At 38.4% G+C, this 17,787-nt stretch overlaps 1 protein-coding gene across 1 annotated transcript in view; it reads left to right on the forward strand.

The window, feature by feature from the left end:
- The window catches only part of tmtc1 (transmembrane O-mannosyltransferase targeting cadherins 1), a 47,104-nt gene that overhangs the window by 24,909 nt on the left and 4,408 nt on the right, over window positions 1-17,787 (forward strand). Inside the window, exons 9-18 of the mRNA XM_083528734.1 lie at window positions 1,074-1,195; window positions 7,110-7,277; window positions 7,448-7,561; window positions 8,476-8,619; window positions 9,741-9,849; window positions 10,134-10,236; window positions 10,710-10,845; window positions 12,140-12,284; window positions 14,185-14,322; window positions 15,977-16,099. Coding sequence (XP_083384860.1) covers window positions 1,074-1,195; window positions 7,110-7,277; window positions 7,448-7,561; window positions 8,476-8,619; window positions 9,741-9,849; window positions 10,134-10,236; window positions 10,710-10,845; window positions 12,140-12,284; window positions 14,185-14,322; window positions 15,977-16,099 — 1,302 coding nt within the window. The remainder of the gene's footprint in view (window positions 1-1,073; window positions 1,196-7,109; window positions 7,278-7,447; window positions 7,562-8,475; window positions 8,620-9,740; window positions 9,850-10,133; window positions 10,237-10,709; window positions 10,846-12,139; window positions 12,285-14,184; window positions 14,323-15,976; window positions 16,100-17,787) is intronic.

Below are 17,787 nucleotides of genomic sequence, written 5' to 3' on the forward strand. Positions count from 1 at the left end.
TCACCCGTGCAGTGGCATTGACAGAGTTTGATTAAGACGAATCCATGTAACAGCAGTGCACAAAAATCAAGGCACAACATCCACGCTACTGCAGAGCATGTACATTGCCTGAGCTTTGCACTCGACCCAGTTGAAATAATTAGCAAGCAGTTAATTTTTAGGCTGCAGTATAATTTGTAAAGAATCTTTCCTCTGCAGAATAAACTTCTGTGATATCTGCATTAATTCTTTACATTATTGTCATGTGTTCATGTTTTCATAGAAAGCAGTTGCAGGAAGGGCAAAAAGAATCCGGATTTGGAAACGCCATTGTTTTCCATTTACACGAGATGGAAAAAATAGAACTTTATTATTTTGCTCACTAGGAACTACAGCTACATCCAGATTTCTGTATAGCGGCTTTGAGACAGTGTCTACTGTTAAGATCGCTGCATCAGTGAATTGAATTGAACTGAAGTGGCAGACAAAAATTATGCAATCATTGCTGTGTGAATGGGGTCATGCTGCTGTTTTGTGTTTGTGTGAAATGTATGAGACAGGAATAAAGCCAAAGTAGTCATCTTGCTACGGAGGACTCTTGACTTTCTATGGAGGACTCGGTTTTCTAGTGCTTTTTTCCTTCATGGCTTTTAAAAAAAAAAAAAAAAAAAAAAAAAGGCACCTAGAAAAGAAAAAGCTGTAGAAAGCTTAGATAAAAGCACTAAATAACTCAAAGTCCATATAAACCTTTTTTATGTTAAGTTTATTTTTTTTATGTTTTAGGCATACACATGCCGCATCATATCTGATTTTAAACAAAAGTTTTTTTTTTTTTTTTCTCCTCACCGCTCTAGTTTAAAGAACTAACTCAATATCCTGATTTCTGGAAAGCAGCTTTGTGATCAAGACTTTTGTTAAAAGATCTATACAAGTAAAAAATGAATTGAATTGGTGATATTGGCTGCAGTTTAATTATGTAATACGCCAGCATTCATTGGTGGCCAGGATTTAACACTCGTTCTCTTTCTTTCTCTCTTTCTCTCTCTCTCTCTCTCTCTCTCTCTCTCTCTCTCTCTCTCTCTCTCTCTCTGCAGAAGATGAAGGGCAGGGAGGTGCTGGTGGGAATACTGTTCCTGGTCTTCCCCTTTATCCCTGCTACTAATCTGTTCTTCCGTGTTGGATTTGTGGTGGCTGAGAGAGTCCTCTACATGCCCAGGTTTGTGTGTGTATGTATGGTATGTGTGTGTGGGGGAAACCTTACCCTTTTCCTATTTACTACACATGTCCTGTGGCTCTTTTAATTTATTTCTTTTTCTTTTTTTACCCAACAATTGCTGTCGTTTTTCAACGATATACACCGCATTCAACGAGCCGCTCTCGGCGAGAAAGATTCTCACCACGTGTCAAAGAGGAGATTTTCACCTTGTGCACTTTCCCTATACATATATTTTAATGCTCTGGAAGGATTTCTTTCTGCCTTCTAGCGCTGTATGAATTTGGCTTTAGTGGTATTTTTCTTTTCCCCTTTCGTTTTTGTGCTGTTAGAATAACACACACACACACAGTTTCTAGCAGAGTGTGATCTGCTTCAGTGAGCCTTTCTTCCCCAATTTCCAAGAAATAATAGTGTAGCTGGGAGACTCTGACATTAGTGTCCTAGGTAAGTAATTGAACACAGCAATTTTAATAACGAGGCCTAACGTTTAATAAAAGGTCATTTGCGGATAATGCATAATTAATTCTGTAGTAATGAACACACACACACACACACACACGAACACACACACACAGCCACCTTAGGGCATAATGCTAATGCTGTAATGGATCACACTGGCATTCAACCTGGCTTTAGGACACGAGTGGGTAAATGTTAGCAGAAGATAATCAGTTTTAACTTCTCACCATACTGAGCTAATAAAACACACTTATATTTGCATTCAAATGACACTAAAACTTTATAGGCTGCTTAATAGTTGAATAATAATGAGCCCAAAATGTTCTACCTCCCCAGAAAACACTAGCAATAGAGCTTAACTGTCATTTCTTTTATTTCTTCCTGCACCATTAATCTTTATTTTACATGAAAAATCTTTGTTACAATTTGGTGCAATTTACCTCTTATTCACTTTATATGCTCACTACATAGGGTATAACTCAAAATTGCTGTTCTCAATTTTCAGTTCTGACTGGTAAAAATATTGATGAATTGTTTATAGCATCCAATTCGGTAGTAGGTATTACTAAATATTAAATATAATTCGAAGCAGACAGTTTTCATTTCTTTAGTTCAGGGAAGTGGTAGCTCAGTGGATAAAATGTTGGACTTCTGATCAGCAGGTCATGGGTTCAAATCCCAGCACTACCAAGCTGCCACTGCTGGGCCCTTGGGTAAGGCCCTTAACCTTAGTTGTATAACTGTAATAACAGTAAGTCGCTTTGGGCGTACTGATGTCTTCACAGGAACTTGTATGGCAACTCATTTTATTTAAGCCTAAAAATCATTTACAGTATATGTATTTTGGATATTGTTTGCATGTAATGTCAGCGAACGCTGAGGTAAATACTAGCTAGCTATGTTATTGTTACCTCAGCGTTATCTTATTCAGTCAGTCAAAACATCATTTTTTTTTATTAAAACCTGGTTGTAATTTAGAATTATATTTTCTATTCAAGTATCTTCATGGAGCTGCATGGTGGATTTTTTATGTTTTATTTTATTTTATTTTTTTTCTTGACCTCACGGGTTATTATGTAGCTGGCTAGCAGATAATCTAGCTAACAGCTGTCCTTCCAGTGAAGCTTTTCTCACAGTGATGTGGTTGATGGAACTTAAGCTATGAGCTTTTATTAAACTTTAGGATATCTGTATCATACATTCTTCCTTTTTCAGAACGCTTTCACACTCTGCTCGACAATTTCTTTTTGTAAAGGGTAATTCATTGCAAAAGAAACCAAGCTGTAGTGTATGGCTGTGTACGTTTTAAACCTCATTACCAGATTTCGATTAGAATTTCTTTTTTTGCCTATAACATACTTTCGCACCTTAAGAGATTTCAGTTATGTTTCACCAAAACATGAAGGGTTGATTCCCTTTTATTTTATAGTCCTGTGCTATTCGCAAGCAAACGTCATTTAGCAAACGCAGTGGTAAAGCTAATTTACCTCACACTACAGTAGCATGTAACAAGCCACTTATGTGTCCTGTAGTTTGTCTCATGTTGATGTGTAGCAGACTGATACTATTCCTGCTTTTAGCTCATAGCCTCAAAACCAAGTAGTTACTAGATCACAAAGTGTATAATCCCCCAACAAAAACGTGTTTTCTGATTAGCTAAGCAGTCTGGCCAAGCTAGCTAAGTACACACGCTGAGGCACTGATGATCTTGGTGATCTTGTTGGGGTGGGGAGTAGGACATGAAGAAATGACATTGGATCTTTACATAGACCTGAGAAAACTCCTGGGTTTAAATGTTGCAGTGTGTGAGTTTTAGCGTTGGACGAGGATCTATGTGTTAATTATGAAACAGAAGTGACTCGCTCCAAAGTTATTTATTTCCTCATGGAAAAGAGGAGCTGTGTGGATAGATGCTGTGTAATTCTAAGAGAGAGTGATATGGGTGTGAAAAGCCCTGTGTATAAGTGTGATACAGAGTGAGAACTGTTTTAGTGTTTGTGAGCGTTTGCTAGGTTAAGTACTCTTTATCTACTATTTTTTTTGTTTGATTGATTCTACTATTTTTTTGTTTGATTGTTTTTTTTTTACTTTCTCTGGATTTTATGGTGCAAATTTTCTCTTCTTTTTTGTTTGCATTTTTCTTCTTCATGGTTATGCCGTGATTATACCATATACCACCAATGTCCTTTATTAATGGGTTCTGTCTGTATCAGTCGTTTCTCACTCTCTTTATCTATCGCTCTGCTTTCAATTTATATAGCAGTTTTAATGCACATTGCATTCTTGCCTTCTATCTCATTTCTTATTTGTGCTCTCTCTCTCTCTTCTTAATCTCGTGTTTTCTGTTTCTTCCTTTATCTAGCATGGTCTGTTTTCTGTGTCTTTCCCAATGTCTCTGTCTGTCTGTTAGTTACTTTATCCCATTCTTTTCTTTCACTATCGTTTTTTTTTTCTTTATAGATATAGAAATATCTGTCTCTTTGTTGTTGCCTATTTATGCATATCTGTTTGTCTCACTCTGTTTGTATATCTGTCTCACTGTATCTGACTAATCCTTTTATTTCCACTCATCTCTGTTCATGCATCTGTCGTTTTCTTTGTCGATCTGTAGATCTTTTCTCCTGTTCAGCTCACTTTTGTTTTTACTTCACATACACAGATACGCCCCCCCACACACTCAGTGCTCTATTGCATGCTTTTTGCACTGTTCAGCTTATTGACATATTATGTGAGTATGGAGAAGCGAACACACACACACACACACACCCCCACACACACGAGTTACATGAGATTTCAGAATGTACCAGTCTTGCCTGTGGAAATTATGTATCTGTGCACTGGAGTATAATGAGCATATAATGTGATTCAGAAAACAGCTCGAACCTGTGTTACCATTTCTCAGGTATCTGATACATATAATGGCTTCAGTGCTACATTTTCTAGGCAGGTTTTAGATTTCCAGGCGGTGGGCAGTGCTGCCGGTGTGATGCGCTCGAGAGCTAATCAAAAACATCTTTATCCTCAATATCCATTCACATTTATTCATTACATTGATGCTTTTATCCAAAGTGACAGGAGACAACTAACAGAGAGAGGACAACCTTCCTACAATTCGATAGCGGAAAGAGCTTTAACGTACTTTGCGCCAGAATTAATGGCACCCTCCTAGAGAGTAAAAATGCCTTCGAAATAAACATTGCACACAGTAAAACAATTATACGGATTTGGACCTTACTTATTAAACCGAATGCAATCAGATTGTCATCCGTGAAAAATCCTTTTGCGGCACCGTTTTCTCACCGTCTTAAACCAAATTACCTGCAAGAATTATTCTTGTGCTAAGCTGAATATGACTTGTGAAATTTCATCATTTGGAAAACTCAAACAGCTTTCAACACAAAGATGATGACTGGTTGTTTTGTGCTAATCATGAATGAATGTAGGACATATGTGAAAATATTACCAGATAAACTGTATATATGTCAGATTTTTCCAAACATATATATATATACAGTGAGGGAAAATAAGTATTTGAACACCCTGCTATTTTGCAAGTTCTCCCACTTAGAAATCATGGAGGGGTCTGAAATTGTCATCGTAGGTGCATGTCCACTGTGAGAGACATAATCTAAAAGAAATCACAATATATGATTTTTAAACTATTTATTTGTATGATACAGCTGCAAATAAGTATTTGAACCCCTGAGAAAGTCAATGTTAATATTTGTTACAGTAGCCTTTGTTTGCAATTACAGAGGTCAAACGTTTCCTGTAGTTTTTCACCAGGTTTGCACACACTGCAGGAGGGATTTTGGCCCACTCCTCCACACAGATCTTCTCTAGATCAGTCAGGTTTCTGGCCTGTCGCTGAGAAACACGGAGTTTGAGCTCCCTCCAAAGATTCTCTATTGGGTTAAGGTCTCGAGACTGGCTCGGCCATGCCAGAACCTTGATATGCTTCTTACAGAGCCACTCCTTGGTTATCCTGGCTGTGTGCTTCGAGTCATTGTCATGTTGGAAGACCCAGCCTCGACCCATCTTCAATGCTCTAACTGAGGGAAGGAGGTTGTTCCCCAAAATCTCTCAATACATGGCCTCGGTCATCCTCTCCTTAATACAGTGCAGTCGCCCTGTCCCATGTGCAGAAAAACACCCCCAAAGCATGATGCAACCACCCCCATGCTTCACAGTAGGGATGGTGTTCTTGGGATGGTACTCATCATTCTTCTTCCTCCAAACACGTTTAGTGGAATTATGACCCAAAAGTTCTATTTTGGTCTCATCTGACCAAATGACTTTCTCCCATGACTCCTCTGGATCATCCAAATGGTCATTGGAAAACTTAAGACGTGCCTGGACATGTGCTGGTTTAAGCAGGGGAACCTTCCGTGCCATGAATGATTTCAAACCATGATGTCTTAGTGTATTACCAACAGTAACCTTGGAAACGGTGGTCCCAGCTCTTTTCAGGTCATTGACCAGCTCCTCCCGTGTAGTTCTGGGCTGATTTCTCACCTTCCTTAGGATCATTGAGACCCCACGAGGTGAGATCTTGCATGGAGCCCCAGTCCGAGGGAGATTGACAGTCATGTTTAGCTTCTTCCATTTTCTAATGATTGCTCCAACAGTGGACCTTTTTTCACCAAGCTGCTTGGCAATTTCCCTGTAGCCCTTTCCAGCCTTGTGGAGGTGTACAATTTTGTCTCTAGTGTCTTTGGACAGCTCTTTGGTCTTGGCCATGTTAGTAGTTGGATTCTTACTGATTGTATGGGGTGGACAGGTGTCTTTATGCAGCTAACGACCTCAAACAGGTGCATCTAATTTAGGATAATAAATGTAGTGGAGGTGGACATTTTAAAGGCAGACTAACAGGTCTTTGAGGGTCAGAATTCTAGCTGATAGACAGGTGTTCAAATACTTATTTGAAGCTGTATCACACAAATTAATAGTTAAAAAAATCATACATTGTGATTTCTGGAATTTTTTTTTTTAGATTATGTCTCTCACAGTGGACATGCACCTACGATGACAATTTCAGACCCTCCATGATTTCTAAGCGGGAGAACTTGCAAAATAGCAGGGTGTTCAAATACTTATTTTCCTCACTGTGTGTGTGTGTATGTATGTATGTATGTATGTGTATATATATGTATATATATATATATATATATATATATAGATATATGTGTGTGTGTGTGTGTGTGTGTGTGTTTATGTATGTATATATATATATATATATATATATATATATATATATATATATATATTTATTTATTTTTATATATATATAAGAAATTCTTAAAACAAAAAAATTTGTAAGTACTTACAAATAAATGTAAAAAATGTGGCTTACTTGTATATTTCTGCTAGGGTTTTTATATGCCGCTAATAATTTAGGATTTATTGGAATTGTATGCATTGAATGTCTTATACATCTGTTTTTCTCCTTCTGCAGTATGGGTTACTGCATTCTGGTGGTGCATGGGCTGAACCGGCTGTGTGCTGTGCTGAGTCGTTGGGGTGCAGCAGCGCTCACCATCTCCATGCTGCTGCTGCTCCTGCTGTTCTCCTGGAAAACTGTGCAGCAGAATGAGATCTGGCTCTCCCGAGAAGCTCTCTTCAGGTGTGTGTGTGCGAGTGTGTCGTAGGTCACTGAATGTGTGTTTTGGAAAATCTGATGTTGTATTCTTTATCTTTAAACAAGATCACATGGGCGTAGGCAGTATTTTTGTTTATTTTTTAAACAGATATTAATTTTACTGGGTTATTTTTTTTCCCCAAACTTACTTTCAGATCTGGTATTCAAACATTACCTCATAATGCAAAAGTTCACTACAACTATGCCAACTTCCTGAAGGACAAAGGACAGAACCAAGCAGCTATTTACCATTACAAAACAGCCCTCAGGTCAGAGTGTGTGTGTGTGTGTGTGTGTGTGTGTGTGTGTGTGTGTGTGTGTGTGTGTGTGTGTGTGTGTGTGTGTGTGTGTGTGTGTGTGTGTGTGTGTGTGTGTGTGTGTGTGTGTGTGTGTGTGTGTGTGTGTGTGTGTATATGAATGAACAGTAATTGTGTTTATTTTGGAAATATAAGCAGACCAACTGAACATTCCACATCTGTTGTTGGAATTTGTTATAAAATTGGTTGGTATAATGATGGTTCACGAGTGTTCTCTAATGTTTGTGGACATTTTGAAAGAAATCCAATGAGGCCTATTTGACTATGAAAAATGGCTGGTTTTGATTGTGCAAATGAAACATAGTTTGTTACCTAATGATGGGATCCAAAAGAGTAAAAGTGGGAGGAATTAATCCCCTGTCAATCACAGCAATATTAGCCAGTCATATGCGAGCTTATCTCAGGAGCACTGGGTACAAAATGTGAATTTTCTCTGGTTGATACACCAGTTCATCAATAGGACAGACCATACACACACATTTACAGTGCACAATCAGCCATTGGCTGTTAATGGAAGGTAGGAGAAAACCAGTTAACTCAGAGGGAACCTTTGAGATACAGAGCACACTCAGGGAAGTTCAGGATAAAACCAGGAAGTATTGAGCTGTAAGGCAGCAATTATACTTGCTGAAGAAAATGCAGACCTAGTGTAAAAAGTAAAGTGTAAAAAAGACCTAGTGTATATTGTTATTTGGCCTGAAATCATCTATTTAAAAATGTCTCTCCTGTGATTCCCTTCGTTTGTTATTTGCAGAAATCTGTAGTGAGAAATGAGGCTGTAATCCTCAAGCAGCTTAATGAAGTCTCCATACACCTCTCTCTCTCTCTCTCTCCCCCCCCCCCCTCCCTCCCTCTGCCCCACGTAGGCTTTATCCTCGTCATGCCAGTGCCATGAACAACCTGGGCACACTGACTCACGACACAAAGGAGGCCGAGCTCTACTACAGAAAAGCGCTTGACATAAACCCCCAACACAACCGTGCACTCTTCAACCTGGGCAACCTTCTCAAGTAACATACATACTTACTGTATATACAGAGACTTTCAAGAGATGATAGAAAACCCTATAAGAATAACACAGTTATGCTGCTATATAGTGTAAATTAGGCTGAAAGTTTAGAAAAGAACTAACACCAAATAAGTTGTAAAAGGAAAAATTGGTAAAAAAAAAAAAATAATGCATGATGTAAAAAAATGCAATGCAATAAAAGTGATATCCTGTTAGGGGGTAAGAGGAGCAAAAATATAAGTGCCCTTTTACTGCTTAGTGTTCACCTTCAGCATGACTACAGAACCACAACACTTTTTGTATTTTAAGTGCTGTTTATCAATCTCAAGGACAAATAGAAATATTATCCTGCTTATTGAGAGATACAGTGCTTGTCAAAAGTTCGGAAACACCAATTTTCCTTTTGCTTTTATGCAGCAAACTAGGCATGCTTTTAAACTAGGACATTTCTGTGGACAGATGAGTTTAAATTTTACATTATTGGCTTTAACAGAAAATCTTATTCAAGAGAGAACAGGAGAGATGATGTTTAGCAGACTGCCTCACCCCTACAGTCAAACATGAAAGTGGAAGATTTATGGTTCGGGGTTGTTTTGGAGCAGAGAAGGTTGGGGAGAGGAATACTGAACCAACTTAGCTGCCATTCCATACTTCCACACCATGGAATTCTGTCTGGACTGCGGCTCGTTGGAATCGATTTCATTATACAACAAGACAAAGAAGGTCTAAAGCGTCTGATTCAATGGCCTGCCCAGTCACTGGACCTAAATCCCTTTGAACTGCTCTAGGATGAATTGGATCACAAAGGCAAAGGAGAAATCCCCAATTAGTGAAGAGAAACATGTGGCAATGAAAGTTTGGATAAACAAACTACATTTTTAAAAACATATACCAAATTCTGTCAAAGTAACTCTCCATACTGAATATAGTCCTGTGTGTAGGTCTGCTTATGTCTTAGTTAGTTCTGTGTCCCATGTAACTCTGTGTTGTCTTATGTAGCACCTTGGTCTTGGAGAAACGTTGTTTCGTTTCACTGTGTACTGTACGACTAACACTACTTAAGCACAGTTTAATATTGTGCCTGTCCAGTCTTCTAATAAAAGCTGTAATGATCTTGTGCAGGGCCCAGGGGAAGGAGGATAAAGCTGAGCACATGCTAAAAGAATCTATTCGCTTCGGGCCACAGTTTGCTGACGCCTACTCCAGCTTAGCTTCTCTCTACGCTGACCAGGTCTGTCCTTCTCTCTGTGTATCTGTTGATCCTTACAACACCTTTCTATTCAATATATCTATTCCATATATGTTTTTCCAGCTGAGGTATTTAGGAACCATTTAAAGAATAAAAGCTGTTTTTCAGTTTTTGACTGTTTTGTGTGTGTGTGTGTGTGTGTGTGTGTGTGTGTGTGTGTGTGTGTGTGTGTGTGTGTGTGTGTGTGTGTGTGTGTGTGTGTGTGTGTGTGTGTGTGTGTGTGTGTGTGTGTGTGTGTGTGTGTGTGTGTGTGTGTGTGGTTGCAGAAGCGGTTTGCAGAAGCGAATGAGATTTACACAGAGGGAATCGAGAATTGTCCAGACAGTTCTGACCTGCACAACAATTATGGAGTGTTCCTGGTGGACACGGGTCAGAGTCCCATTATTACTCTACCTCAACGACAGCCAAACAGCATTCACAGTCCACTCTAGAATTATTGGCACCCTTCGTAAAAAAGAAAGGAGCTAATAAAGCAACATTAATCACCCTCTAACACTAAGGAGTGTTATTTGAAAAAAGCACAGCAGTTGTATTGTAGTTTGTATTGGTGACATTTTAGATATTTTTTATATATACAGTATATATATTTTATTTTATACATTTTCTAAGGGTTTTAATCATTTTGGTCTGCTTTAAAACAACTTCTATTATATATTAGGTTTTCTGAGGTTTTTATATTTTCATTAAAAAACAAAGCTCATCAATGCATTTGCATCCAGTTGTTTAAATGTACTAAACTTAAATTCAGTTAAAATTTGAGTCGGCTGTATATATTTTTTCTGTCAGATCAGGTAATAATAATATTCCGGTCCCAGTATTACATACTTATGGTCCTCTCTCAGGTGATGGCGAGCGAGCAGCCGTTCATTACCAGCATGCCGTGCGGCTGAAGCCCTCTCACTACGTTGCCATGGTGAATCTGGCCCGTCTGCTGCGTTCCTCTAATGGCAACAAAGAGGCAGAGATCTGGTATAAACGGTAAGCTGAGGAACTCGTTCAATTTTTGTCTAAAAGATAAACTTCTCAAGTTAACATAATTGTAAATTTAGTGCATGAAGTAATGTCTTTAGATGATTAATATGCGTGAAATGAGAGAGGCAGCTCCTGTATGGCGGTTGAAAGCTATAAATAAACAGGAAGTGAAGGGTTTATTTGAAAGTGTTAAAAAGCAGTTGCTGATGTTCAACCAGATGTTCCGGTTTCACCAACTTGACAAAATAAACAGGAATAAAACAAAAATAAAAGGAAAGGGAGTGAACATCAGTGTGACTTTTCAGTTCTCAAGAAAACCAGATCTTAATCGGTTTAAACATAAATTGTAGGTAATTTCACATATTTCGATTTTTTTTTTTTTAACGATCTAAACAAACTTTTATCTTGCATGTATTAGAACAAAAAGAATAGCATGTACTTTTGCTCCTAATAAAAATGACCATCATGTGGCAGCAGCACAGCACATAAAATCGTGAAAATGACAAGAGCTTCAGTTAAAATTAACCTCCAACATTATAGAGGGAAAAATAAAAATTAGTTTTAGTTACTCAGGCAGTGGAATCGTTTCTCCTGATCCTTCAGCGTGTTTGATTTGCTTCTTTTTTTTTTTTGTGTGTGTGTGAAGTGATTCGGAAATGGTACACTTTCTTACTGCAGTGGAACTGCTCACCCTTCAGTTAATCGATTCAGAAAAAAGTTCTTACTTGCCTAAAGAATCACACAGAGGATGTAAAGACACTGGGGCTTCATTCCAGCAGAGTGAACGTTGCATATTTAAAAAGCACCCTCATGCAATGCAAATTCATGACCTTGGTACTTTGTTTGCATGTTAAACTGAACCCTGCACCCGTCACTCCATCTACAGCACTAAAAAACATTCAGTGCTCCTGGAATGTAACCAGTTATTGCAAATATGTATTATATATTGAATTGTATATATTTTTTGATATTTACAAGGTTGTATTAAAAAAAAAAGGTCTAGACTAATGGTGCTAACTGTTGATATTCATCATGGACAGCAATTTAGAACAAAGCGCAAACAGGAAATTCTGCGTGATCAGGAAGACCTTGAACATGCTCGACCCCAGAAAATGTCTAAACCATTCAGCAACTTGTGCATGATGATCTTAGGACAACAATCCACACGATCTCACTTCCACACCCACCCTACTCGCCAGACTGAACTCCTGTGGACTTCACCCTCTTCATTAAGATGAAGATATATAATAATTTACAAAAAAATTATTTTTGAGGTGCGTGTGTGTGTGTGTGTGTGCAGGGCGCTGCAGGTGGTGCGTAAGGTGGATATCTTGACTCCTCTGGGAGCGCTGTACTATAACACTGGTCGCTATGAGGAGGCGCTGCAGCTGTACCAAGAAGCCGCGGCACTGCAGCCAGACAACAAGGACGTCTGGCTTGCTCTGGTGAGATCTTGCTCGGCTGTTTTTTAATCTCGCCATGTAAAACATCCATGTCTGTACTGCACAACAACATATACATAACTTTTTATTTATATATATATATATATATATATATATATATATATATATATATATATATATATATATATATATATATATATATACACAGTGAGGAAAATAAGTATTTGAACACGCTGCTATTTTGCAAGTTCTCCCACTTAGAAATCATGGAGGGGTCTGAAATTGTCATCGTAGGTGCATGTCCACTGTGAGAGACATAATCTAAAAAAAAAAAAATCCAGAAATCACAATGTATGATTTTTAAACTATTTATTTGTATGATACAGCTGCAAATAAGTATTTGAACACCTGTCTATCAGCTACAATTTTGACCCTCAAAGACCTGTTAGTCTGCCTTTAAAATGTCCACCTCCACTACATTTATTATCCTAAATTAGATTCACCTGTTTGAGGTCGTTAGCTGCATAAAGACACCTGTCCACCCCATACAATCAGTAAGAATCCAACTACTAACATGGCCAAGACCAAAGAGCTGTCCAAAGACACTAGAGACAAAATTGTACACCTCCACAAGGCTGGAAAGGGCTACGGGGAAATTGCCAAGCAGCTTGGTGAAAAAAGGTCCACTGTTGGAGCAATCATTAGAAAATGGAAGAAGCTAAACATGACTGTCAATCTCCCTCGGACTGGGGCTCCATGCAAGATCTCACCTCGTGGGGTCTCAATGATCCTAAGGAAGGTGAGAAATCAGCCCAGAACTACACGGGAGGAGCTGGTCAATGACCTGAAAAGAGCTGGGACCACCGTTTCCGAGGTTACTGTTGGTAATACACTAAGACGTCATGGTTTGAAATCATGCATGGCACGGAAGGTTCCCCTGCTTAAACCAGCACATGTCCAGGCACGTCTTAAGTTTGCCAATGACCATTTGGATGATCCAGAGGAGTCATGGGAGAAAGTCATGTGGTCAGATGAGACCAAAATAGAACTTTTGGGTCATAATTCCACTAAACGTGTTTGGAGGAAGAAGAATGATGAGTACCATCCCAAGAACATCATCCCTACTGTGAAGCATGGGGGTGGTAGCATCATGCTTTGAGGGTGTTTTTCTGCACATGGGACAGGGCGACTGCACTGTATTAAGGAGAGGATGACCGGGGCCATGTATTGCGAGATTTTGGGGAACAGCCTCCTTCCCTCAGGTAGAGCATTGAAGATGGGTCAAAGCTGGGTCTTCCAACATGACAATGACCCGAAGCACACAGCCAGGATAACCAAGGAGTGGCTCTGTAAGAAGCATATCAAGGTTCTGGCATGGCCTAGCCAGTCTCCAGACCTAAACCCAATAGAGAATCTTTGGAGGGAGCTCAAACTCCGGTGTTTCTCAGCGACAGGCCAGAAACCTGACTGATCTAGAGAAGATCTGTGTGGAGGAATGGGCCAAAATCCCTCCTGCAGTGTATGTAAACCTGGTGAAAAACTACAGGAAACGTTTGACCTCTGTAATTGCAAACAAAGGCTACTGTACCAAATATTAACATTGACTTTCTCAGGTGTTCAAATACTTATTTGCAGCTGTATCATACAAATAAATAGTTAAAAAATCATACATTGTGATTTCTGAATTTTTTTTTTTAGATTATGTCTCTCACAGTGGACATGCACCTACGATGACAATTTCAGACCCCTCCATGATTTCTAAGTGGGAGAACTTGCAAAATAGCAGCGTGTTCAAATACTTATTTTCCTCACTGTATATATATATATATAATATAGTGTGATGAAGTCTCTGCAGACCTCGTGCTGCGATTTACATCAGCGTCTGATTCGCGCTTTGTGCCGCCTAATGCGCAAGACTTTCTTTCTTTTTATGTCTGTACAGGCGCAGGTGTTGGCGATGGCAGGCCGCACAAAAGAAGCCGAGGAAATGACTCTGGGTATCATTTCGAAAAGCAACAGCTGTATAGAGTGTTACCGCCTGCTGTCTGCAATCTACAGCAAGCAGGGAAACTACACTGAGGTTTGTGTTGGAGTTCAGTATTGTAAGACTCAAGCATGTTAAAACACTGAGTGTTAATTAATATCGAATTTGCATTTTACAATATTTATAGCTGCAAAGCTCTTGCGCTGTAGTCTACAGTTTTTTTTTTTCCTGGAGTGGGAAAAATAGACACATTTTGTTCTTTTTTTTTTTTAAACTGCTGTGAATATTTGGACAAGACAAAAAAAATAGCAATGCACTACAATTTAATATTTCTTGTCAAGACTCTGGATTCAGGTTTATATTAGTTACTTACGTACTTATATAGCAGTTGCACAGTTCTGGCAGACAAACACATGGAGACAAGTGTACCTACTAGGCACTGGTGATTTTTCTTCATGTGACTACAGAATTAGATGGTTTGGCATTGTAACAAGGGCTTTTTTTTTTTTTTTTTTTTTTTCGGTTGTTTTGCTACCTGTCTTTATCTCTTTCTGCTATTTTTGACTATTTTATACTGAAGGTTTGACCACAAACCCTCCAGGCACCTGGACTGAGTTGAATCAGTGAATGAGTACACAAAGCCTTTCCTTGCCTTTTCTGATTCAGCCTAAGCTGAAAAAAATCAGCATTTGTCCTACAGAGAGCTGTGCAGCTCTCACAGCAACAGAATGCGAAATTATCGGCCCCTGCGTTTCCAACATGCCCACTTTAGTTGCGCCAATGAAGGCTTGGCCAGAGATATTATATTGGGCAGTAATATTGAATAAGCTAACTGTTATAGACTTGTGCATTTTTTTATTTTACTTTATGCACTGCGAGTCTGAATAAAACAATCAGAATGAAGTTTATTTATTCAATTATTCTGCTTGTTCAATTCAGTTGAATTCATTTTTATTTGTAAAGCGCGTTTAACGAGAGATCTAATGTTAAAGAATGTAAAAGTTTGTCCCTAATGAGAGAGTCAGTGGTGGCTGTGGCAAGAAATAATTGTCATGTGAATGCTTTAATTAGCTCAATATGGAAACCTGAAAAACACATACTGCGGCCTTGCTTTTTTTTTCATTAATATATATATATATATATATATATATATATATATATATATATATATATATATATATATATATATATATATATATATATATATATATATATTTTTTTTTTTTTTAATACTGTATAGAAAATAACTTTTACTAGTTTACTATTGTAGTGTAAAAAAATTCAGTTTAGCGTATTGTTAGATACGTGTGTGTGTGTGTGTGTGTGTGTGTGTGTGTGTATGCAAGAGAGAGAGAGGGTACACTAAGAATAAATATAAACATATGAACAATTGTTTGAAGTTATATAAGATAAGTGCAGGATGTGTAAATGTACAATAAAGGATATGTACATAACTAACTTGACAAAAGTTATACACTGTATATACAGATGATTTTTAAATGTAAAGATAATCTGGGATATACAATGGATTACATTAAGAATAATTGAATAATATAGAATGCAGTGTGGAGCAGAACTGCATGACGATTACTGCAGATGAGCGTGAGTAATTTTTGTTTAATTAAGGTTTGCAGATGTGATGCAGCTGTGGCTATGACTAATTACAAAATGGCCAGATGATGAAATTAGTAAAATCTGTATAAAAGGATTTATACAAAGTGGAATATTTTACTGTTTGTGTTTGTTACAGGCTTTGGACGCTTTAGATAGAGCGCTGCAGCAGGAGCCGATGGACCCCTCAGTGAAAGCGGAGCTTCACTTCTCCATGGGCAACCAACTCCGTGAGATGAATGAGCTGGACAGAGCTTTTGAGGTGCTTTTGACCAAACACCCCCCACATCTCTTCTTTTCTCTCTTTCTCTCTCAATCTTTATACGTTGTTTTTTTTTTTCTCTTTTTTCTTTTTTTTTCATTCACCCATCTTTCTCGGCTGTTTCTTTTCTTTTGCTGCTCCTCCACTTTATTTAGTGCACAGCTTTGAGTCTTTTTTTAATTAAACAAACACAATAAGGAGGTGAAAAAAGAAAAGAAAGTCTTCAGAAGATGTTTGCAGCTTGAGAAGAAGAATTCCAATGCAGTGAGGGTTAGTTCATTTTGTGTTCGTGTATGTGAGAGAGAGAGAGAGAGAGAGAGAGAGAGAGAGAGAGAGAGAGAGAGTTCAAACATGCCGCCTCGTCTTGATGTCTCCTTCCAACAGTCCGATAACCGACACTGAAATAACCAAGTCATTTTATCTCAAACCAGACATGAAACGTTTTCAGAGAATTCCCGTAGTCCAAGTGTTAATCAAGCTTGATGTTTACCTTTCTCAGCTCGGTTCTGTTTTAGCTTGCCTGATCTGGTAATCTTACTACTTTCCTGTAAATACAGTTCTCTTGGCTGTTCTCCTCAGGCTTGGATAGATTCCAGCTCTTCTGGTCCTCGCCTGTGTCCTATTTTGGCCGTTGAAGGCTGTTCTCAGGTTTGCAGGTTGACAAAGATGTATTCAATTCCGTTAGACAGTTTTGGGTCAATATAAATACAGTATAGAGTTACTTGGTGCTGGGATGTCTACAATGAAGGAGACTAAAATAATAAGAACCTAAAGAGAGTACACACAATGAGGAAAGACTGTTTGGGTCATGTGACAAAAAACATTAGACCTGGGGGGGAATTAATTTTTTCATGAAAATCCTGGACGAGTTTTAGTAAGTCAGTTTACCTCAGAGATATTAATAGACTGATTTTGTTACATTGCAGCGCTGTTAAATTATTGGAAGGCTCCATTCTGATTGGTCCGAATGTGTTCATGGATTTTCAATACAGGAAAATCATCAAGGCAAAACGCTTATCTTTTTTCTCATTCATTTTATGTTTTTGCTTCATTATGTCTTTTCTTCTCTGACAATATGTTTGTAATAAAATGTTGCACTTTGTCATTGTTACTTAATTTTTTTAGTTGTAATTGTTCCTCTAAGAAATCAGCGTCTGAGCAGTCGCAATGGCATAAAATCAGGTTTTCATGGGTGCTTCTTTTCTCATTCGCAATTTTCCCGGTGAAGATCATATACAGGAGAACGCTAACGTAGGAGTAGCGGAGATGGCATTCATTTTTGTATTAGCATGAATGTAGAACCTATGGGAGCTGATCTGTTTGAGCCGAGATGAGAAAGCTGGGCAGATTGAAGGACTAAAGCTCCGCTGAATCGCACTTGAACTGGGAAAAAGTCCTGGAACATAATTTGCTTATATTGGAGCAAACTGAAGGACTTGAGAGTGCGTTCCAATTCATCCTAAAGGTGTTCAATAGAGTTGAGATCAAATCTCTATAGCAGGCCACTCAAGATCTTCCACTCCAGCCCATGTAGACCGTATATTCATGGAGCTGACTTCGTTTCATGCCACCACATCCACATTCTATACAATTGTGTCCAACTTTGTTGTAACAGTTTGGGGAAGAACCACATACAGCTGGAAAAGTCAGGTGTCCCAGTACTTTTTTTTCCCTGTATAGTGTATGTG

Source organism: Silurus aristotelis (genome assembly GCF_946808225.1).
Source record: "Silurus aristotelis genome assembly, chromosome: 24".
NCBI classification, from domain to species: Eukaryota; Metazoa; Chordata; class Actinopteri; order Siluriformes; family Siluridae; genus Silurus; species Silurus aristotelis.